The sequence below is a fragment of the Falco naumanni genome, chromosome 1 (genome assembly GCF_017639655.2).
Source record: "Falco naumanni isolate bFalNau1 chromosome 1, bFalNau1.pat, whole genome shotgun sequence".
Lineage (NCBI taxonomy): Eukaryota > Metazoa > Chordata > Aves > Falconiformes > Falconidae > Falco > Falco naumanni.
The window spans coordinates 98,500,567-98,525,002 of record NC_054054.1 but is presented as its reverse complement, the minus strand read 5'-3'; the positions used below and the strand labels follow the sequence as shown (position 1 = coordinate 98,525,002).

General features: G+C 42.6%; 1 protein-coding gene across 5 annotated transcripts; it reads right to left on the bottom strand.

Moving 5' to 3' along the window:
• Positions 1–651: 651 nt before the first annotated feature.
• On the bottom strand, positions 652–24,386 carry CHEK2 (checkpoint kinase 2). Of its 5 annotated transcripts, none has more exons than XM_040611401.1 (16): positions 24,344–24,386; positions 20,325–20,579; positions 19,659–19,783; positions 19,230–19,377; positions 18,360–18,450; positions 17,300–17,408; positions 15,453–15,506; positions 14,602–14,663; positions 13,997–14,096; positions 12,210–12,296; positions 11,249–11,412; positions 10,915–11,030; positions 9,523–9,608; positions 2,207–2,287; positions 1,504–1,589; positions 652–878 (listed from the first exon to the last, which is right to left on the bottom strand). In XM_040611401.1, exons 2-16 carry the CDS (start codon positions 20,572–20,574, stop codon positions 869–871), a joined length of 1,569 nt encoding a protein of 522 aa, XP_040467335.1. In that variant the 5' UTR covers positions 20,575–20,579; positions 24,344–24,386; the 3' UTR covers positions 652–868. The 5 variants fall into 5 exon arrangements, 1 of the variants encoding a protein (XP_040467335.1); XR_005830305.1 differs by lacking the exons at positions 652–878; positions 24,344–24,386 and adding exons at positions 4,721–4,775; positions 5,968–6,071 and having other exon boundaries at positions 1,572–1,589; positions 20,325–21,481; XR_005830302.1 differs by lacking the exons at positions 652–878; positions 1,504–1,589; positions 24,344–24,386 and adding exons at positions 4,721–4,775; positions 5,918–6,071 and having other exon boundaries at positions 20,325–21,481.
• Positions 24,387–24,436: the final 50 nt, after the last annotated feature.

Below are 24,436 nucleotides of genomic sequence, written 5' to 3'. Positions count from 1 at the left end.
AAAAAGATGGAGGAATAAATTATGGAAGTTCTCTCTTTCTGTTTAAAAGGCCAATTACAGTTAACTTGCAGTGTAAGGAGTAGCTAGAATTATTTTCTTGACTGTAATGATGCAGGTCTTTTTAAAATCACTGGTAAGCAAATCTCAGATGTACTGGTTCTGGCAGTACACTAGTTCACAAACCTAGCCAAAACACACCAAGTCCCTTATGATTCTTCTACCCAGCATATGGCAGCTGAATATTCCCTTTTACTTCAGATGGGCTGCAGTAAGTACCAGAACTCTTTGAGGATGTCCCAATCAGTCACACCCATGCATGAGAAAAGGCACATCATCGGAGGACAGACAGGCATTTCTTCTGTTTTATCACCCCTGTGTATCCGGAGTAGATTTGAACCAGTGGTACTTTTTTATACAGATGCCCACAGATATTCCTCCATCTGGTCCATTAGGAAAAATATGAATGTACAAGAATTGCCATTTTATCATTATCAATGGTTATTATCAAATATCTCAGAACACACAAGATCTCTGCAATAGGCACATCATACGGGAAAAGCTGACTCACAAATGTCTTAATTCCTACTTGCACTCACTTATTTCATTATGCATTAGGGTTTATTCTTTCCAACTCAATTTACAGGAAATGCCTTTAACCAGAAAATGCGTGTTTTAGAATAAAGTTACTAAATTGCTCCCCTTTAGTCAATAATGAAATTAATATCATTTAGTAAGAGGCACATAGTCGAAAATTTTCATTTAATGGACAAGCAATTAAAAACTGCTTATCTCTCGGTTCAACTCCTAGTTCTCGTCTGGCAGGAACTTACACATCTTCCTTACATCACTTGTTATTGTTTCCTCTTACTCAGTCCATCCTAAGGGAAATAAACATAGTAAACACTTTTCAAGAAGAAACTGGTTAGAAACAACATGCAGATGGTAACTTTTGATTTGAAAGCCTTCAACCACTTCACAGATCACAACACTGTTGAGTCTGCCAGCCCAGTATTTAGTATTTAGCTTTAGCTGAACTCCTAAGTGCCTCAAGCTCCATCAGTAGTTTTACATCAGTATGTGTCCTCAGAAGCCTGTGGGCAGCATTTTGTGTCAGGTAATACTGTGCCTCAGGCAAAAGCTCAGCAAACCTAATATTCCTTTTTGATCTGTGAGGACTAAGCACTATTTTCACGCCTACCCTAGAAACTGGAACAGAAGAAAGAGTGTAGGTGGTGATGAAGCTAGCCTAAAACTTTTTAGTGACTTAGAACATGCATTTTTCTCATACTCACCTTGAGTCAGACAGCTGGATGGAATGGAACATGACTATTTGTGTAGATCCTCACACATACACAGCAGCCACTTCAACCTCACAAATTTATTTTTATTTAGCAATTGCATCTTCAACGGTTTTTCCATTATTAAGATTTTTCTTAAATAAAAATTCTGCTTTCCGTAAAAAACATCATTAACAAAGTCACTTTCTCTTTTTTTTTTTTTCACCTCATTTTCTGAAATGATGTAGAAGGAACAGCATGTTTAGAAGAGCCAGATTCTTCCTCATTTTCATGAAGACGCTTTCTGGTCGGCTAAAAGAAAGATACAGCAGGATGGCTACATGAAATCAGGTAAGACAGAGCCAAGCTGTTTTACTTGCTACAGAATTACAGATGTTGGATAAAGTCTCCTGTGACCAAAAAAGCAGCATGACTAACAAATGTTTCTCTACCAAGATCTATCTAATTATATTTGATCCTTCTCATATAAGATTACTGCCCCCAGTTTCATCTTCCACTACTGTTTAAAATTCTCCTAATTAGCATCTGGTAATGAATGTCACAATAGCATCCTTTCTTTCTTTCTTTCTTTCCATTACTTTCAGTAATATGAGAATTTTTCCTTGAATACTTAAACATTGTGACTTGAATCCATCAAAACATACATGTTCAGCAATTCAATTTTAAATATATGAACAATTCTTTAAAGCCTAGGAGACTGTTTCTATACATTTAAACAAAGTGCCTTGCCAAAGCACAGAAGTGCTTTTCTATTCAGAAAGCAGAGATCATTAGAAGACTGCTACATACAGCCAAAATGCACATTTCTCTTAAGTTCTCAAAATTAATTGATTTTCTTATTATGGATTATTACTTCAAAATCTAGTTTATGCATCAAGTAGTAACCTTCCACAATCTGTTACACATACCATTTTTGATGTTTGCGGTGGATTCATACTGCCATGTGTCTGAGCAAGTAGCTGTTCAAATGTATTCTTCATATCCTCATCCTGTAAAAAAAGCCGTAACTCTAAGTAGTATATGGAATATTCAAGGGAAAAGCCTACACTTCGGCTAATGAAATGGATCAGCAATTAAAGAATGAATGAATAAAGGAGAAAAGGAGGTTCCCCCACTTCCCCCCATATAAACACCTTCCTAATACAGCTTCACCAAGAGCAAGTCCTGCCTGAGCAACCCCGTGGCCTTCTGTGACAGGGTGACTACATCAGTGGACACGGGAAGAGCTATGACATCGTCTGTCTGCACTTTTGTAAGGCCTTTGGCACAGTCCCCCACAACATCTTTCTCTCTAAATGGGAGACATCTGGATTTGGTGGACGGACTATTCGATGGATAAGGAATTGTCTGGATGGTCGCATCCAGGAGCAGTGGTCAATGGCTCAACGTCTGGATGGAGATCAGTGATGACAGGTGTCCCTTAGGGGTCCAAATTGGGACCAGTACAGTTTACTGTCTTCACCAGCGACATAGGCAGTGGGATCAAGCGCACCCTCAGCACCTTTGCAGACCACACCAAGCTGAGTGGTGTGGTTGACATGCGTGAGGGATGGGATGCCAGCCAGAGGGACGTGGACAGACTTGAGAAGGAGGCCCACGTGAACCCTGTGAGGTTCATCAAGGCCAAGTGCAAGGTCCTGCATGTGCATTAGGGCAACCCCAGGTATCAATACAGGCTGGAGGACGAAGGAATGGAGAGCAGCTCTGTGGAGAAGGACCTGGGGGTATTGGTGAATGAAAAGCTGTCCATGAGCCAACAATCTGCACTCACAGCCCAGAAAGCCAACTGTATCCTGGGCTGCATCAAAAGCAGCGTGGCCAGCGGGTTGAGGGAGGTGATTCTCCCCCTCCACTCCACTGAGATCCCACCTGCAGTGCTGCGTCCAGCTCTGGAATTCTCAGCACAGGAAAGAAATGGACCTGTTGGAGCGAGTCCGGAGGAGGCGACAAGGACGATCAGGGGCTGGAGCACCTCTCCTATGAGGATAGGCTGAAAGAGTTGGGGTTGTTCAGCCTGGAGAAGAGTGGGCTCTGGGGAGACCTTAGAGCAGCCTTTCAGTACTTCAAGGGAACTTACGAGAAAGATGGGGACAGATTTTTAATAGGGCTTGCCGCAATAGGACAAGGTCTAATGGTTTTAAACTAAAAGAGGGCAGATTTAGACTAGATAAAAGGAATTTTTTTTTTACCATGAGGGTGATGAAACACTGGCAGAGGCTTCCCAGAGAGGTGATAGATGCCACATCCCTGGAAGGGCTCAAGGCCAGGCTGGACAGGGCTCTAAGCAACCTGATCTAGTGAAAGATGTCCCTGCTTAAGGCAGGGGGAGTTGGACTAGGTGACCTTTAAAAGTCCCTTCCAACCCAAACCATTCTCTGATTCTATGATTCTAATGCATAGCACAGCAGCATTTTGAGCAGGTGGTTTATGTACAGTGCTGGTAAGAAAAAGCCGTTCTATTTCATTCAAGAAACAGTTTCCCCTCAATAACCACTTAGCTAATACTAGTCATGCTAAAACTGAACTTGCAATATCATTCAACAAAGTGTAACAACACTGAAAGAACAGAACATACAGGCTAGACATTTGTGCAGGTAATTAATTAGTCAGCCTTATCAGAAGAGGCCTCATCAGGACTTGGGGCCTGCTTTCACCAAAACAGAGTTAATTACTCTTGAAAAAAAGTATTTCCCTTACAGATTTACATTCTGTTCTCATAAGGACTTCCCTTTCTAACAGCATATTTTCATTTCCACTAGCTTAGCTTCATCAGTATCCCAAATTTGGGCAGTTTTCATTACCACTCCCCTGCCAAAAGCAAACCTGTTGTACACAATAGGTACAGAAGAATCAAGTAAAACAAGTAAAACACCTATAGCCTAACAAAAAACACCCAACACCCCAACAACCAAAAAACTCACAAAACACCACTGAACACGCACACAAAACTTTAAAAAAACACATTATCTTAAAAAGCATCCTACAGTTATCCTTAACATAAGTAAGTCCACAGAAACTATGAAACACTGTAAATGGAAACATCTGGAAAGCAAATATCCAGAATCTGGCCATTTCACTGAAGTTTCCCTTTTGAAAACCCAAACAATTATCAACAAATATTGCATCTTTATAGAGCATTCATATCTCTGCAGAAGTTCACTGGATAACACCATTCATGCTCTGTTTACCCAAAGTGGTAAGCCAGAAGCTGAGATTAGCGGAGGGAAAGTGTCTGGGAGAGATGCATTGCAAAAGAAGAGGACTTATTAGTCTCAATCGTGCACAAACAGGCCTGGCTGCAGAAGCCTTAGGAGGAGGGAGGGATGGCACAGGGGAGGGAAAGGCAGCAGAGACTCTGCGTTAAAAACAGCTAGTTTAGCAGAAAGTCAGGCACATTTCAAAAGAAAAAGCTAGCATGTAACCTCATGCTGGTTCAGCTGCCAGTGACCGGGGTGCTCTTGGTATATGCCAGGCAACCTCAGGGAACAGGAAATCAGTGTAAACAAGACATTTAGTTGACACAGTCTACTCTCTGTTTTAAAAAGAAAATCTCATTCTCTAGTTTCAGCTATTTCTCCTGCAGGAATTTTATTAGAATGGGTTGCTACAGATATCCTGCAAACCCTAAACTGGACTTCCAAACCTGAAATCAGGTCTTTAAACCTTTCCCAGGACTCAATGAAGTAGCTGCTCGTAGTAATTTAATACAGATCATTTCCTCTGGCTGAGCTTTGAACACTGACTGCGTTCACCAACTGAACAACTGATTTAGAACCAAAACCAGACATTTATTCTAAACAACTGACTGAAGCTAACAGGTTGTATAATTTTGTTCCATTATCACAGTAAAGACTGGGAAACTGAAAGAGAAGTGAATGGGGACATTCACTAATACAGACAATTAGAAATAAGGATCATCGAGCTCCTAAGGATTTCAAACATTTTAACTGTTTTTTTGTGTAAAGGCAGGGGAGGGGGTTCTTTTTCTAAGCTACGGAGTCTTGCAGTATCTCCTTTTTCTGGTTTAAGTATGTTCTTTAGCACTACAGAAAGGCTTTGATGTAAACATCTAGCTTATTTTATAAAGAATTGGAACTTGTCTTTCTTTTCTAGTGTCACCTGTTTTGACAGTGGGTACATTTGAGTTGATGGGTAAAAGAAGATAAATATTTTTCCATGTATATAACAGACACCTGAGGTTTTCTTCAGCATGCAACCAAACTAATCTCATCCCATTCAAAAGATCCCAGTGAAGTTTTCAGAGGCAATTGTTTATATGCCTTCGAAAAATGTTTTATCAAGTACCTGGCAAATACAGGTAAGAAGTCTCCACTGAGTAGTACTTTGGTTTAAGCAGCCCACTAAGTTTTAAAGTTTTAGATTTAGGCAAAGAATGGAGTAAACAGCACAGGTATTCAAAACAGTAATTTGAAAGTATTACTGGTTTAAAGAAAGCTGTAGAAATTAAGCTTTGTTTGGAGAACATGCTTACTTTTAATATCTTAAAAATCCTGTGGTGGACCCAAAATCATTAGAGAGGCCTAACAGGCATTAGCTGAACACATAAAGTATGCGTCTGTTGTGGTTTTTCCATACTAACTTTTGAAGACAATACTTACAGACAACACAAGAGGGAGTGGGGAGCCAGTAACTCCTTCTCACTACTCACAGTAACAGCATTCAAGGAGCTCTTTTGGTGGTAGTATTCACGTGTGTGATATCTAGAACTGAACATATCGGATGTTGGCCTTCCAAGCAGGCAGCATACATCACCTATAAACAACTGATACTCTTAGTAACAGCCCGTGAAGGGAAACAGTTTAAAGAATGGAATCTGAATGGTAGATGACATTTGGATTTGCGAGTATGATGCTTTCTGAAACTTTTTGTCCTGTCTTTGAAATTAAAACATAACAGGAAGAGCTGTCCCTAAAGGGAGTATATAATCAAGATGCTAACAACTTGAGTTTACATACTGAAATATCTCAAATTCTTAGCTTGCCCAAATCACTGTCCTGTATTCCCCCTTTCCCACTACGCGATTCTTACAATCAGTGTAGCACCATTTATCAGTAACATTTCCTGCTCAGAATTATAATCTAAATGTAAGAATGTACATCTGATTAACTCACTGTAGAAGTTATACACAAGACTACAGCAGTAAAAACCAGGAATGCCAGGAAGAATCTTCTGATGCCCAGCAGTATAATTAGGATGAGTTAATGACTTAAAAAGTCATCCAAATACATTTCTTGTCTTATGATACTCCCTTGCTCCCACCCTGTTTATTATGCTCTTTAGCTAAGCATCTGAAACCAGACACTGCTCCCAGTGGGAGAATATCAATAGCATTATGCTCGGAATGAATAAATAGAACCCGTTGTGTGGCTCAGAGGTGGGCTGGGTGACTTTCTTCAGCCTCCTCAAGCAAAAATACCCAGGAAAGATCACAGGCCCAGTGGTCACCTCTAGAGTGCCAAAATCAATAAAAGACCACCTAAAGACTACCTCTCACAAACCTATTTAAACTGTAACAGGAGGCTGGGAAACCATCACCTCTTACTCAGAGGGTTCCTAAACCAGTGATACTTACTCATACTCATCATAGTAAGAACACAGTAGTACTGGACACTTGCCAGAAACAAACTCTGCTGGATTCTGTATTGCCTGCCCACACAAACAAGATGAGGAAGTGGGTCTCTGTTACAATGCTCAGAGGAAAAGGTCCATCCTATCAGAACCACAATCAGACTTGGTCTCTAAAACACACATCTTGATTCTCAGATGTTAAAGAGTTCTAAAGGTTGTCTCAGAAAGGATGCAGAAGCTGCTGGTTGTATTGAAAGAAGGCATTCAGCAGAGTACTCGATGCTTTTTTTTTTTGCAGTCTTCTCTGCAGGGACTAAAAACTTGAAAGCACAGACTAGCTACAGATGCAGATTGGGCTGTATTTTCTGAGAAAAAAAATCCAGAGATCCAGGATTTTCCATTAAATTCAGAGCAGGTCATGGAAGCATACAAAGTGTGTTGAAGCAGGACCAGAGAATGGAGAAGAGCAGCTTAATACCAGTATCCTTCAACAAAAATGAAGATAGAGAGGCCTGGCAACCTCTGCTGTTGAGCTGGCACCACACCTTCTAGCAGATTGCCAATTGGCTGGTGTGAAAGAATTAGTGACAGAAAGGCTGGCATTAAATAGAGCAACAGACTTGCAGCTAGGTGGATGGCATAGCACAGAAGCAGGAAGATACCTATCACTTGTGCTTAACCACACCACCACTGATCTACAGTGCTGACCCAGGCAGATACTTGCAAGCTCTACCTACTCCAAGCCTCCCCACGAGGAGCTCACTGTTGGTATTTACCATTAGGACCACTGAAGTCCAGTTCTCTTAACATCAACATCAGTTTCATCTTCCTCCCACAAAGAAAACACAGCTCTTCCGATGGAAAGGCCAGAGATGACAGGACTGCAGGAGTCCTTACACCCTACTCAGCTAAAGGCGATAGGCTGGAACAGGACCTAGTTTAGCCTGACAGAACTCTTCAGTACCCTCTACAATGCCTATCAAATATGATCCAGTCAAACATCCATGGGGTAACCACAGAACAGCGAACATATGAACTGTGAAATGCCTTCTTTCAGCTGGACAGGTGGAAAAATCACAGAATCTGAGTCCTTCTCCCTTACCTGAATGCAGGTTACTGCAGAGTCATCAGCCATGAGATACTGCAGATTTAGTCTGAGAGGATGACATTACTTGGCAAGGACCTAAGCTGTTCTGAGCCACCTTTATATGACAATGTAACAAAGATCATGAGACAGAGAAAACAAAAAGCTCTCCTATACAAGTTCTTACGGCTGTTGCCAAGGATCCTGACACAGTCAGCAGCAGTAAGACACATCATTCTAGCATGGGTCAGGCTGCATCAGGAGTAAAAAGTGAAAAGAGGGAAAATTTGTCAAGGCTGAGAAATGCCCTCAGCCTGTGCAGAGAGGGCCTAAGTCGTCATGTGAGCTGCAGGGCTGTTAGTTAGTTAAGCCACAAAGACAATGCGTTAGCCAGATAATAAAGAGCAAAGGCAACAGACACAAAACCAAGGATAGTGTGACCACTTCGGAGAAGAGATGAAGCTACTTTTTCTTCCTGGAAGAAGAGTGCGATGTGGCAAGGTAAAATGTACCTATGGATACCTCATGACAAAGTAGAGGGCAAAGGAGAAATCAAATTAAGCAAATCAAGCAGAGGTGTCTAGGGTGGGAAAAGGCACTGAACAGCATCAGGCAAGGCTACAAGACTACAAATAGCAAGAGCAACAGTTGGAAAAGAACCCTGTGGCTGAAGGACCAAGAAAGCATACCAGGCCAAGAAGATAAACACATTGAAAAGCAACAGGGGGTCTAGCTGCTGTTGCAAGAGGAAAAGACAAGAGCAGGAAAAGAAGAAAATCTGTGTGCTGCAGAGACAGCATTTACTTGTTGGGAAAGCAAGGACGCAACTCTGTTCTGTACACTGCAAAGAAGAGAAGGCTCCATCCCACAAAGGCTTTGACACACAACAAGGTGCTGCAAGATCATCTTGCTTCCAACAAGGAAGCAGTCTGTTCAGGATGCTCACTCTGTCTGTTCGGTTTAGAGCTGTCCAACAGGAAAGTGGTGGCTACAGCATCTGTCATCCTACAGGTTGGGATCTGATGGCTCCTCTTACATGTCATTGACAATGCCAGTAAAACAAGTAATTCCTAAGCCTATGGCCTTTTCCTTCACTCTTCTCTTTCTGTAAGCTGGCAGCAGGATCTCTCTGGTCTTACAGCAGCCAGCAGAAACTGTATAGCCAGCTGGCAGAGGCGCAGCTCACGCCCGTAAGAAGCATGAAACGCAGTTACTCTTCTGTTGGCTACTGTCAGAGACAACCTATAGACAGGCAGACTTAAGCTCTGAATTAAGGTAACAGCTGCTATTCCCTTGAAGCTAAAGAATTGAAGCTCTCGTTGCCCATCACTGTATCCCTTTTACAGTGTTCTCCACAGAAGTGGATCAGGCACCATTACATCACTGGTGATCAGAGCAGCCAGCGTTCCCCTGCTTCCTTGCAGAAGTAAATTACACTGTATCAACAAAACCTCCCAATATTCAGGCTACTGAACTGCCTTTGACTTCACATCAAGAATATCCCCAGAACAACCCAGCTGTGCTGCACTTCAGTTAAGACTCAGTTCCTACCTGAAGCCAAGGATGCTCTAAGGCCTCCTCTGTTTTAAGACGTTTGCTTGGATCCACTACTAACAGCTTCTTCACAAGATCCAGAGCTAAGATAATAAAAAAAGTTGGTTGGCATATGATCAGTAAATTCATTACCTGAAAATAAGTTCTGCAATATGCATACACCAAAGCTATGCGCAATGGTGTGTCTTACAACACTTCAGAACAATGCCCAAAAATACTGGCTGGGCAGATCGCTTTTCTTTTTTCTATGCACAGGGAGGGCTGCAGACCGTAACCATTTTCCTTCACATACACATGATTCAACACCTCCCAGTGTGCCAAAATTACCAGCAGATATACTGGGCATGTCCACAATTTATGTTCTAAGCATGAACGGGAAGTTCGGTGTTTTCCTAAAAGCTTCAGTATTACTGCAGCCAAGCAAAGACAGCTTAATTTAGTTTCCTGGTTTACAGTGTCTTAGAAAGCAGATTATCCATCTGGGAAGATGGAAGAGTCAAGACATACACACGCATGTTCAATGTAACATATTTTCTTCAGAAACTGCTTAATAGACACTGTGAAAAACACGGTATTTAAAGAAATTTTGGCAAGATTTACTTTTCATTGCACTGCATTATTCTGTTGTACATACCATCAGGAATATGTATAACATTAACATAATTTCCATTCTCATATGTCTGACTTATTATTGAATAAGCTTCAAATAATTCAGGAAGAAGTTATATTTGGTAAAGTTATCAGAAAAAGAATGATCACATCATTGATTAGAAACTGCTCTGCATGTACAAAGGAGTATCCAAGGCAAACACTTCAATTATTTTGTGCACGAGAAAAGCATGCAGACAGTAACTACCATTTTTGTTTGCTATGCAAAAACTCAAATAGTTTTGCAGGCTACTTAGCTTAGAGTGGGCCATACTTCATAGCCAATTCCACAAATGTGGCTGATATTTTAAGCTCAAAGAGCAGCACCATGAAATTATTCTTAACATTTCTCTCTCAGAATTCTAACTCATATCCCTTAAATCCCTGGCATTTTTTGTTCAACATTTGAAGAATCTTTGAGCAGGGCAAAGTCTGTAGACCAGCTTGATAAAATCGGAAGAAAAAGTGAAAAGAGGGAAAACAGACATATGTCCTCACAAACTCTGTACTTCTGTAGTTAACGAAGCTAAATATTACTAAGAAATCTCTTTAATGAAAATGTATCTGCTCTTTCCAATGTTTCAACTTTGAACTTAAAAAAACCAAAACATTTTAAGAGACTACTTTAAGAACTAAACATATCAACATGCAATGTGCCATACAGCTGAAAGGAAGTTAAAGGAAAACAAAAACTACAAGAAAAGAGCTAGCTATTCTACTGCCCCCATAATGGAGTCATACCCATGTCTGATACATGCTTCCATTCTTTTGGAATGAACGTGTATTCTCCACGAGTGATTTGGTCTTTCAGAGATAGCCGAGTATTTTGCTCATTAAACGGTGGATATCCACACAAGCTATATAAAAAAAGAAAACAAGTTAAAACACAGATTTTGTCATAGTGACTGAAACACTAAAATCACACATTTTAAAGCATCTGCCATCATAGCGTCTTTTAGATTTATATAGTTTTAAACATATTTTTGCTTCCTAATAAAGATCATGAGGTTTCCAAGTCTCGAGCCATGTATGTTAATGACTGCCCAATGAAGGTAGCATCTACACAATCTCTTACCATACAAAAAGAATAACTCCTAAACTCCAGCAGTCCACAGCTCGGCTGTATCCAGCAGTCCCAAGTGAATTTAGAACCTCAGGAGCAAGGTACGTGGGAGTACCACATAATGTTTTCATAAGAGAAGTTTCTCCAAGAATCTTGGATTGTCCAAAATCTGTAATCTTGTATTTAAAAATGGTAATGCATTACATATTAGGATTGATTGTACTAGAACATATCATACTGTCAACATACATCAGGAGGTTACATTAAGTTTCTTCCTTCCAAGTCAGTTCCAGTACATGACTATGCAAAATTTACTCCTAACACTATTAAGTATTCAGTAAACAACTAAGAACAGGAGAGGAGGAGTAGAGAGAAATATGAGACAGGATCACACTTTACACCAACAAAAAGTACTCTCAGATTTGTATGTAAATAGACAGCCAAAGAATAAAGGACCTGTAACTTATTGGAACAGATTACTTGCAAAATCATCAGTTTAAAATGCAAATTTATTCAATGCTTTATCTTGGGAAAAAAACCCAACAAAACAAAACCACCCACAAAAAAAACCCAGCTCTACCCTCTCTGCCCTCTACCCCCACAAAAAAAAAACACGAAAAAAATCACAACAATGAAAAAACCTGTCACCATACAGCCTGGATATTTGTGGAAATGCTGTCTGTAGTTCAAGAATTTAGATTTTATTAAGAAAAAAAAAATTCAGCATTTGAAGTTGTATACTCAATTAAATGCTATATAAGCACAACACTTCTCAGTTGTTCTTAGGTAAGTGTATGGGTTGAAACATCCACAAAAATAAAACTAAAATTATTTTAAAAACCCTCAATGTTTTAAGTTACTTCATAGTTTGAGTAATTGCATAATTTTTTCGTGTTCAACTAAACATTGAGAAGAATGGGAAGGAATACTCCCAAATTTCTAAATGAACAAGAAGAAATGTAAGTTTCCTTACCTTTATAAGACATGTCTCTTCAGAAGATGAAAGTAGCACATTCTCTGGCTTTAGATCGCGGTGTATAATTCCATTGTCATGGAGATACTAGACATATTCAGATATATAATCAAAGAAAAACAGACTACCAACTTTTTAAAAATATAAGCTTTCCAATTTTTCATGTAGCAATAGCAGTATAACTGAAATGGTTGTGCAAGAGGCATGCATGCATGTGAAGCTACATAGCTTATGACACTTAAAAAAAAAAAACAACCACAAACAAACAAACCCAACCACCCCAACCTTAGAAACCGTTATGCTTCAAATGCCAAATCTCAATGCAAGCACAGCATGTAGACCGGGAAGGCGTTCCATCCTTCCCATTCTGGAAAGCTAGACTTCTTTCTTCATGTCCGCAAAAGCAACAGCACTAAGGAAAACCAAAGTTCTATGCTGCCTTTGTAGGAACTCTGGTTTTCCATACGTCTCTTCTTTCTTTTAGTCATTATTATTGTGTGACCATACCCTCTTAAATACAAGTCCAAGTTTCAGTTTGCAGAGACAGTTAAGTTCACCATGCCACAACAGTCCTCACACTGGTGAGTAATAGCAGACAGATTTAAAAAATACCTCAGTCATCAAAGAACTGGAGGCTGAAAAAGGGTTCAAAAACTTGATAATATAACTAGGAAAACTGGGCAAGGAGGAGATAGAAGATCAACGTCAGGTTAAATACACAAAGGATTTTGGAAAAAGTTAAGTTTCTTGAGGCAAGTGTAGACTTGTTCCCTTATCTGTAGTTCTGAAGCCTACATGCGGGTCTGCTACCCAGTTTTCTACTGACTCCAAATCTGAGAACAGACTTCTGGCTTCATTAGGAGAACATTTCACAGCAAGCAAGAATCAAAGTTCAGTCATAAATGACTGGCATATTAAGATACAACGAAGTCTGTGTTAAAACTAGGAACAACTGATTCTAACTAATAAGTAGTACAAAATACATACTAGAGATGTCTTCACATTTACACTGAAGGGAAGCTTTTCTTTAGTATATCTAAAAACATTGTATCATTATGAAGCAGAAGGTAATGACACCGCTTTTATTACATGACTGGCCGTCTCAAAAATGAGAATTGGGGAAAAATACAATAGTTTACTCACTAATGAGGGAAATAGTTCTAGGTTTATTATTTATTAATACCTACTACAGAACAACTATTAAGTTTCTGGTTTTGGCAATTGCAAGATATTAAAACTGAGCCAAAAGAAAGAAGGAAAATAATTGATCTGAAAGCATAGTCAGGTCCAGACAATTAAGTAGAGGTAAAAAACAATCTTGCAGGTGTTACTAATGAAACATGCTTACTTACCATTTCATGAATTTAGAAGAAATTTATCTAAGGCCCCAGTATTTAGTATTTCAGACCTATTAAAGTAGTCTTGAAGTCAGTTGTCTACTGAACTGAAATGCTTATTCAGGAGCGCATAGTAAAGCATCTGACCACTAATTTTTTTGAAGCCTACTACACTGATGACTCTTTGCCCACACACTGCTAGAAGTCTCACAATAATCCTGCCACCAGTGAGCACAGCCTGTAGTATTACGTTCGTCCCTCTTTATAGTAAGAGTGTTTGAATGTTCTTTGGCTGCACTGAGGTGAAGAATTTTGTTAAAGTATCCTATGAAAAGCACCGTGTTGATTGCTTGCACAGATTTCAGAAGTGACAAATGACAAAAAAATTTCTTCTGACTGACATTCATATGCATAACTGTATTTTTCTGGGAAGTATTCATGATTATGTACCTTTACAGCCAGCAGCATCTGATAAAAATACAACTTGCAGGTAGCTTCTTTCATCTTGATTGGCCTTGACACTCTGTCATACAATTCTCCTCCTTCCATCCTAAAACAAATGCAGGTGTTATATATATTCAGGTCAATATATTACTTCCTAAAGTTTCATCTCATTAAACAAGAGAGAGACCAAAACATCTGGCTATTTTGGCTACAGAGAAGGAATATATTTCCGAAAATGAGTGAGCAATGTTGTAAGCACAGCACACACTGCTGAATTAGGCCTAATCTCCCGAGTCTGCATTGGGCATTGCTGCAAGATTTTTGATCAGCCTCCTCTTAGGACTCAAAATCAAAACAGTGGCAGCAATCCACAACAGGAGCATAGTGGGTAGCTATCCAGGCACTAAGTGCCTTCACACCATTGAAGGATTACTCACCTGGTTATCCTAGTTCCTAATTTTACAGAGGTTTCGGAGAGCAGTGGAAGCCAGCAAAAGAAAAAACAGAACAAACGAACCCCCACCCCCACACCGAGTTCAGAACTAGACACATGCTCTGTGTCTATGAAAAACATTTCATTTTATGCATTTACTTTCAAACAGGTAACTTACAATTCCAAAACAATGTAGTAATCCTCTGCTTCAAAGAAGTTTTTGATCTTGATTAAACAAGGCTAATAAAAAAGGGAACACAAATGGACACACAGAAAAAAGTAGAATCATTTGTAAAAACTGACATTATCAACAGTTTATCATCCTAAAGTTCCTATTTCAGTATGATTTCAACCATGCCAGTTAAACTAACACTTAGAACAACCAACTAGCACCCCAGGCTTTGGAAAACACTTAATATTCAAGTGTGTTGTCTTCTCCCCTGTACCTACACACACAAAAACATTCAACTCTTGCACTGAGTACAGCTCAACAAGTACCCTTATTTTTTCCAGCTGTGAGTTACCATACCCTCAGTGTTTTCTTTAAATGCAATAGTACATTGGGAAGCAAGGGCAAGTTCATTAAGCTATATAAACTTTCTACTTAAGAGAAGTAAAAGAAATGCCTTTTGCGGGGAAGGGGGGGTGAGGAGGGGAAGCAGGAAAAAGAGGGGATACAAATTCAAGAAATTGCCAGTGGAATCATTATATTTGGTTATCTGGCAGTATTTACAAAAACACACATCAAGGAAAGATTTCAACAACAGTGTTTCAGGTTGAAACTTCTGTGAAGTTTCTTCTCAGATTTACATCTCTGTTACTCAAGGTTTTAAAGCCTCCAATCTGCAAAGATACAGTATACTTAAAAGGAGAAAAAAAGGAGCACTCAATAGACTTATTTACAAGAAAAATTACATGCATCCTTTAACATTTCCTAAAGAGATAAAATTTAATTACTACACTAAGGTCAGTGAACTACAGAAGTACAGTGGGCAGCAAAAAGGAATAAAAATGTACAGTAATACTCACATGATCTATTTTCTTCAGAATTTCAATTTCCGTATTGATATTAAAAGCTGGGTTCTATCAAAAGAATCAAATATCATATTGGGTAAGACAGTGTGTTCTGGAATAAGACATATAAGAAATAAGACAGTACCAGAAAAGCCATCATTCCATGTCCCTTGCTACTTTAATTGACCATAACATATAATCTTTTTCCATAAACTGATCAGGTGCCTTCAGTGAAGTAAATGAACAGTCTGCTGTCATTAGCTGTACCAAGATACTGCTCCAGACATGTAATTTCACTGCAGGTTAGAAATCTCCACCCAATTTCCAAACTAAAAAATTTAAAAATCTTGGCAAGTATATATCGATATTGTCCTTTAAACAGCTTTCCTCCCTCCTTCCATATGGGCTAACCCTAAAATTAAATGCTATTCTCATCTAGCCTTTATTTTGCAAGATAACATGAAGAGATTCTTTTAATCTGTGGCTTAGGCTCAACTCATGAAATTAACCCAGCGGGGTTTTTTTCGTTCTTCTTCCAATCCAAATCAATTGTCTTTGAACACACACGATCAAATCCATATACAACATTCCAGAACCAGTCCTATCTCTCTTTTGTACGATGGCATTTCTTAATAATTATAACTGGTAACAGCATCTCTTAATCCATATTAGAAATGTTCCAAAATTACATTTTGCAATTTTCAGTCACAATGATGTCACATATTCATCTGCAAATAAGTGTATCTACCTCCTCCTCTGAACTAGAAAAAGTGCAGATTACAGCAAAAATTGTCAGTGATCTTGAAGCACACAATCTTGCACCATTAAACATTATCCAACATCTGTTACTCCAGCATACAAAAGTAGCAGTTCTTCATACATGATACTGCAACCTTCCTTTCCATCAACAGAGACTTTGAGTCAGTGCCAAAGAGCTGAATTAGTATATTCCCACTTTTTGTGCCACGATCTTTAAATGTCCAGAAGACTAATCTCAAGACAAATTCTCAAAATTTCCACTAGTAACTAATTCTGCTCTCTGGGCATCCTTTCCTCAGCCACCTTTCCACCTTAGAATTTATGTCTTTACAAAAATATTTCCCAGATCGAGCAGTAGTTTCCTATAAGGTACACGATGAAACACTTTGTCAGTTTGGACAAATTCTGTACATCATATCTGTGCTCTGAAGTCCATTTTCTCATCAATGAAATTAATAAGGTTAATCCAACTTGATTCAACTTTAGTAAATCCACAGCAGCACAACTTACATAACTCCTTCTTCCGTGCACTTTTGCCTCTAACTGTACTTTTCTTCAAAGTTTATCCTATACCCTTCTATAATATTAAAGTTAGAGTAATAGATAGGAAGTTGCTTGGGTCTCTTTCTCATGTTGGAGTAAAGCTACTTGGCTTGTTCTTCTCCTTCAAATTCAGGCTTCTGCTACAAGACTAGACACATGAAATCATACAATTTTATTAAAAAGTATTATGATGGAGAATACAACAAAATTAGCAGAGTTTGTAAATTTTTGGTCAGACTCTGCTGGTTATGATGTTCCCATCTGATGCATTTTAGGAGATAAACCCCACAAGACTCCCCACCACCTTTTGTATATATCACATTAACAAACAGTCCTAAATTATGAACATAATGCAACGTGGTCAAAGAATAAAAGCAAGCATTTTCTACAGAATTCTATAGATTCTGTAAGATCAAAAGGCATTCTGAAATTACATACAGAAGACATTAAGTAAGAAAACCCTCTGTAGCTGAAGAGAGCTGGGGAGTCAGAGTGGTTACCAAATATTTCAAGACCACTGCAAGATGGCCAAAAACAGACAAACCAACCAAAATACTTACTGCCTCTCTAATACCACTTGCCATGAACTTCCGCTTATTGATTATCTTTACCGCAACTTTGTTACAAGTGCTCTTCTCAAATGCCAGTTTGACTTCTCCACAGGCACCACTAAGGTGAAAGCACAGCTATGTTAATGCTTACAAATACTTTTCAAAAATCCGCTTAACAAGTATAGACAAATGAAATGAAAGCACTGGATTACACGCAGTTTGAGGGTGCTGCTTTCCAACTTTTTGAGTATGGCATGTTGTCAAAACTTTCTCAGATAGCATTCAACAGTTAGGAAGTCTATTTAAATAGCAAGTGATCCCAAGGGCCACCCATTCAAAAATGCAGGAGTAAATATTTAAAGCAACTGATCTGTTTGTACACGGTACCAGTGAATATCAAGGACAAGCTCTGTCAGCATTTCCATCACAAAACTGCATTTAAGAGAAGACAACCTACTGAAGAGTTCTATCAGCACCAGGCTGCATAAATCTGAAGAACAGGTATGACAATACTTCTATTTTTACTAAGTAGTGATTTTATTACAAAAAGAGATCCTTGTATTTTGCACTTGGATTTGTTTCCTCTTTAACCATTCTTGTCCAAATTCTTCACTGACCATCTTTTTCCAAAAGATAAAAAATAGCCTCAACCTAAGATAGCCTCTCTCCTTTTTCCCAACAACAGTTCTTTCCCCTTCTGTATCAACACTGATTGTAGAAAGCTATATTCTGACATAAAGCTCTTCCTTCTATTTCCAATAACTGAGTAAATTAATATACAATTGAAAACTTGTCAAAAATCTACAGACCTTATTCTCTTCTAGAGAAAAAAAACAACAAACTGGGTTTCACAACTAATGGTAGATTACAAAACCCAAGCCAACTATAGGAATAAACCCAAAATTCCTGTTTAAGCTGTTGTAAAGAACAGGTTTGCTCAGGTGTTATCATTCTTTTTTTGGTTTTTTTTTTAACAGCAGCTCAATTAACACTAGTAATCATTCCAGCACAAGGTACTGAAAACGGTAACAAAATTAATGCTTAATACTGCAGAAAGAATGATGCTTACCTTCCCAGAGTCTTTGACATGATGTATTTCTCTCTGAGTTCTCTAGGGAACACCAACTGATCATCCACCGTAAGATCAGAAAATACAAACACTAGGAAGATGAGTGGAAATCATTTTCCTGTTACTAACTTTAAATTTTTGTTGTAACAAACAACTGTGCTTCCTGAGCTTTTATAGTCAACAACGTAACTAACAAAATGCTGCCTGCTAGAAGAAAAACATAAATATACAAAAAGTTAATTGATGCTATAAATGACATCAGCTATTGGGTTAGGAAGGTGATCTTATTACTGGAAAAGACATCTTTGGTATTAACTTCACAACAGAGCTTGATCGATTAACACTATGTCTCAGGACAAAATAGGTAAGATTTCTGATGTCACAGCAGGGAACAAAGAGAAGTGACAATCAGGATGACAGCATCTTAGTGGGAAAGCAAAGATAAAGAAAAAAAACCCCAAACCCGCTAATTTTTAAGAGGGTTTTTTAATTATTATGCAGCATCAGTAAGTACTTGGGATTTTTTCAACTTCCCTTGAATAGTCTGTTTCCCCTGTTCCCACCCCCACAGACACAGCTACTCAAGCACAAAAATGTTTCAAAACCAGGAAAACAACAATCAAAGTTTATACTCTAGTAAGGTGATTCCTGACGCAGCTTCTTCTAAATTTTCTTCTTTTTTTCCCATTTTTTTCTAGGGTTGAGGTGGATATGGGTAGTTTTTATTCAAGTACTAAAACATCGATTCATAGCTGTATTTTAACAGCACACATGAAGAAGCTCAGTTTGCAAGAAACATACTCAAATCACTGCAGAAACGCGCTCTTGGTCAACACATAAAGAAACTACTTATGTTATAGCACATTTTACCCTTATTAGTCTGTATAGACAGTGCAATTTCAGAGTTGTGAGTCAGTGGAAGCTTCTTCCCTTTTCCAATGAGCTCTCTATTAACAAAAGTTCCATTTGCGCTGTGGTCTTCAATGTAGGCAACATAGGAATTTTTTGGACCCATTTCCTCAAAGAGAAAAAAAAACGGGAAAGATAAGAGCAGGGGAAAAATTACTTTACTGTAAAGATATGACAGACTATAGAAATTCACTATTGTTGGCTCAGGAAATCAGACTACTGAGGTTATTTCATAGACCCCGATAATGGAGCATTGTCAAGAGTCTTATTAAGGGAAGCAACAGTGAAGGTACTTAAAACTTTGAATTATTTAGCATCCACCCCCACCAAAGACAATCTTTTTCAATTATGCCAAGATAGAAAAAGAGAGTTAACCTGCTTAGCACCTACCCTGAAAATTCGGAAATGCTTCTTGCTATAGTTTTGGTAGAAGCCGGTCTCAGACAAGCCTAGCTTAGAAAAACTATAGTCACAGCTTTTGTCTCTTCCAAACCAGTACTCATCATTCACACAGTCTGCAGAGAAAGGGGAAGTAAAGCAGAGAGAAAACATAAAATTGCAGGAAGTTATTAAGTGTGGCACTACAGAATTATGCCAAAGGGTAGTGAACAAGATAACAAAGACGAGATTCTTCCTACACAATCAAGTTTATTTGTCTTAATTCGGACAAAGCACCGTGCACTATAAACACCTTGTACCATATTTTAGTAATTTTACCCTCTTCAGTAATAGTTGTGTTTTCAGTTCACCTTCAGCAATACTGAGACTCATATGATATATAAACAAAATGCATTATGAAATGGAAAAATGAAGCAATTAACGAAGAATATGAATACCTCAGAACTCCTCTAAGTCTGTGGAAGCTGTGTATCTGGGTACTCAGTGTGAACACAGGGATGTAGCATGGTACAGCATCACTGCAAAAGTTGCAGGTTTGTACTTAAATTTGCTTGTACTTAATTTGAAAATGAAAAGACGCTGCTCTCTACCAAGCTACTCAAAACTTCTCTGAGGTACTACAAATGAACCAAGGGTCTTATTACAGTATGCACATACCACAATTGCTGAAACCTTTTCCAAGCGCGAAGAGTCGACCCCAAGGCTGAGGAACAAGTTCTTCAGATTCCTGGTCCTCGGGGATCGATGGAAGCTCCTGAGTGGGAACAGTGTCCAAAGAACTGAGGGTGCCAGAACTTGAGGAAGACTGACTAGCACTCTGTGACCCACTGGAAGAGGAACTGGTACCACTCTGTGACTGTTGAGCACCTTGAGACTGCTGCGCTTCACTTCCAGTCTCTCGAGACATGTTGGCTACAAAGAGAATGTTAAATAAAAACAATTACTACAGCAAAGCAAAATTGACACACCATACTATTAATGTCCATGTCTGTTCTCAGTCTTCAAAGCAAAAGCTTTCCAGGAAAGCATGCATGTGTGCGTTACATGTAAATCCCCAAGCATTTTGCAAACCATGATGGTTTTCCTTTTGAAAAAGCACGTGGTGCTCCCTCTACTGGTTCCAAAACAACAGTTAAATCTTATCCCCAGATTGTCACTCGAACTCTTCAGGGCTCACGCTTTATTTCCCCAACGCATGTGCAGCATGCTCTGACGAATCATCCCCACACAAAGCAGTAACCATTGCAGCTCTCCAGGCACAAAGGGAACCACAGAACAAGGAAAACTAAGAACTACAAAACGATGTTTTCTTGATGCTGAAAGTGCCCAACAGATTTATCGCGTCTATACATAATTAATGTACAAAACTGCTACTCAAAGATACACACCGTACCCCTAGCAGCGGCTATCAAAGACAGCAGCAAGAAAAGGCAACAAACAGCACCTACCTGCCCTGTCAAGCCAGGGGAATTTACAACTCCGTCGTGCCTTCCTCCCCACCTTAAACAACCTATTGGCCAACTCATCTTTATAGATGGCTTTCTCCAACAGCGTCCGTGTTCATCCTGCCAGGGGGCTACTATAATGTCCATGAGCCTTTCCAGGGTCCCTGCCATCCACTGGGATCACCTGCACTTACCTATCTGCTTGCTCCCTTGGTTTACCAGTGTATCTTGTTTTTCAAGCTGGTTGCCATACAGCTCAATGTATAACCCAGACTAATTCAAATCTCCTTGCCAGGTTGCCACCTTTCATTATTAGCCATAAAAACATAACAGCCTCCTCTTTACTTTCTGTGTCACTTTTTTTACAGAGGTGTTCGGAAATGCAGGCAAGTCCAACAAACACAGCCCCGACAGCGAGGCGTCCATCACTGAAGCGAGCTGCTTCACTGAAGTGCTGAGGCACAGCTGCCCACAGAGGGAATAGAATCACAGAATCCTTTAGGCTGGAAAAGACCTTTAAGATCACCAAGTCCAACCCTTACCCCAGCACTGCCCAGCCCACCACTAAACCATGTCCCCAAACGCCACATCTACACATCTTTTTAAATACCCTCGGGGATGGTGACTCCACCACCTCCCTGGGCAGCCTGTTCCAATGCCTGACCACCCTTTCGGTGAGGAAATGTTTCTGAAGACCCAACCTAACCCGCCCCTGGGGCAGCTTCAGGCCGTTTCCCCTTGTCCTGGCCCTTGTCACTTGGGAGCAGAGACCGACCCCCGCTGCCTGCAGCCCCTGTCGGGCAGCTGTAGGGAGCCATCAGCCCCCCCCGGAGCCCCCTCCTCCCCAGGCTGAACCCCCCCGGCTCCCCCCGCCACCCCCCACAGGGCTTGTGCCCAGCCCCTGCCCCAGCCCCTGCCCGTCCCTGGACACGCTCCAGCCCCTCGGGGTCTGTCCTGTACCAGGGCCCGAACCTGAGCCCAGGGCTCGAGCTGCGGCCCCCCCCAGTGCCCAGCGCAGGGGGACGGTCACTGCCCCGGCCCTGCTGGCCACGCTGTTTCGGACACAAGCCAGGGGGCTGCTGGCCCCCTTGGCCACCTGGGCACATGGGGGGCTCATGCCCAGCCGGCTCTGACCAGCCCCCCCGGCCCTTTCCCACCGGGCAGCCCCCAGCCCCTCGCCCGCAGCTCCTGGGGCTGGTGTGACCCCCCAGGCAGGGCCCAGCCTGCCCAGCCCCCCTGCAGCCCCTGCCCCTCGGCACGGCAACGCTCCCCCAGCTGGGCGTCCTCTCAGACTGACTGAGGGGGCACTCGATCCCCTCACCCAGATCATCGATAAAGACATTAAACAGGACTGGCCCCAGCACTGAGCCCTGGGGACACCCCGTGTGCCCAGCACCAGCAGGATGTGACTCCATCCCCCGCCGCTCTCTGGCTCGGCCAGCCCAGCGCGGAGCCCCCCGGCCCAGCCAGGAGCAGCCAGTTTCTCCTGGAGATGCTGTGGGAGACGGTGTCCAAGGCTTCAGTGAGGCCCAGGCAGAGACCAGCCACAGCCTTTCCCTCAGCTGCCAGGCAGGTCACCTTGTCACAGCAGATCAGTCCCTCGGGCAGGACCTGCCTTCCATAACCCCGCACTGGCTGGGCCTGACCCCCGGCTGTCCTGACGTGCCGCGTGATGGCCATCAGGGTGATCTGCTCCATCATCACCCACCTTCCCCATGATGGCCATCAGGGTGATCTGCTCCACCATCACCCACCTTCCCCGTGCTGGCCATCAGGGTGATCTGTTCCATCACCTTCCCTGTGATGGCCGTCAGGCTGATCTGCTCCATCACCCACCTTCCCCGTGATGGCCATCAGGCTGATCTGCTCCATCACCCACCTTCCCCGTGATGGCCATCAGGCTGATCTGCTCCATCACCCACCTTCCCCGTGATGGCCATCAGGGTGATCTGCTCCATCATCACCCACCTTCCCCGTGATGGCCATCAGGGTGATCTGCTCCATCATCACTCACCTTCCCCGTGATGGCCATCAGGCTGATCTGTCCATCACCCACGTTCCCCGTGATGGCCATCAGGGTGATCTGCTCCATCACCCACCTTCCCTGTGATGGCCATCAGGGTGATCTGCTCCATCACCTTCCCCGTGATGGCCATCAGGGTGATCTGCTCCACCACCTTTCCCGGCACCCAGGCCAGGCTGACAGGGCCACAGCTCCCGGATCCTCCTTCCAACCCTTCCTGTAGATGGTGTCACACTGGCTGACCCCCGTCTGCTGGGCCTCCCCAGTTTGCCAGGGCTGTTGGTCGATGATGGACAGTGGCTCGGTGAGCACTTCCACCAGCTCCCTCAGCACCCTCGGCTGGCTCCCATCCAGCCCCACAGCCCTGGCTGTGTCTGAGTGGAGCAGCAGCTCGCTGGCCATTTCCCCTTGGATTACGGGGGCTTCATTCTGCTCCTGCTCCCTGCCTTCCAGCCAGGGCGCTGGGTGGCCAGAGAACAACTCATCTTGCTATCAAAGACTGAGGCAAAGGCAGCATGAAGTACCTCAGCCTTTTCCTCAGCCTTTGGCACCGTTTCCCCCCGCACCCCACACAGGACCGAGGGGCCCTGATCCTCCTGCTCCTGAGGCGTCCACAGGAGCGTTCCACACCGCCCGGGCCGGCACCAGCCACGCCAAGTCCCAGCCGGGCTCTGGCCCTTCTGGTGTTTACCCCGGCACAGCCTCGCACCGCTGCAGCCCCCGGCCCGCTCCCCTCGACCATAGGCCCCCCGGCCCCCGGCCAGGCCCCGCTGCTCGGCAGCCTCCCGCGCTCCGGGCCGCCCCAGCGGCAGGGTCGAGCCCCGGGCCCCGGACGTTTCCGCGCCTGCGGGGAGCGGCGCGGCTGAAGAGGGGGCAGGGGCAGGACCCCCCGCGGAGGGGACCGGCCGTCGGCACCGTCTGTCTGCGCCCAGCCCGCCGCGCCGCTGGCACCGGCTGAGGTGCCAAGGGGCCGATATCCAGCCGCGGCGCCGGGGGGGGGGAGCACCGCCCTCAGCACCGCCCCCCCCGCTCCGCAGCGCTCCCGGCCGCCCCGACCCTGCACTGCAGCCCCGCAGCGCCCCCGGCCGCCCCGACCCTGCACTGCAGCCCCGCAGCGCCCCCCGCCGCCCCGACCCTGCACTGCAGCCCCGCAGCGCCCCCCGCCGCCCCGACCATGCACTGCAGCCCCGTGGGCTGCGCGACCTCACCGGAAAGGCGGCGGGGCCGGCCCGTAGCGACCGATACCCTCGGGGCGGGGCGGGGCGGGGCGGGACGAGGCGAGGCGGGCGGGGCGCAGGCCG

What these genes read in the sequence shown, in the direction of transcription:
- CHEK2 (XM_040611401.1), bottom strand. Translation starts at nt 20,574, where the DNA reads ATGTCTCGAGAGACTGGAAGTGAAGCGCAGCAGTCTCAAGGTGCTCAA. An exon ending in AGCATTTCCGAATTTTCAGG is followed by an intron (nt 19,378 to 19,658) that starts GTAGGTGCTAAG and finishes TTTCTCTTTGAG; the next exon opens with GAAATGGGTCCAAAAAATTC. An exon ending in ATGTCAAAGACTCTGGGAAG is followed by an intron (nt 17,409 to 18,359) that starts GTAAGCATCATT and finishes CTTTCACCTTAG; the next exon opens with TGGTGCCTGTGGAGAAGTCA.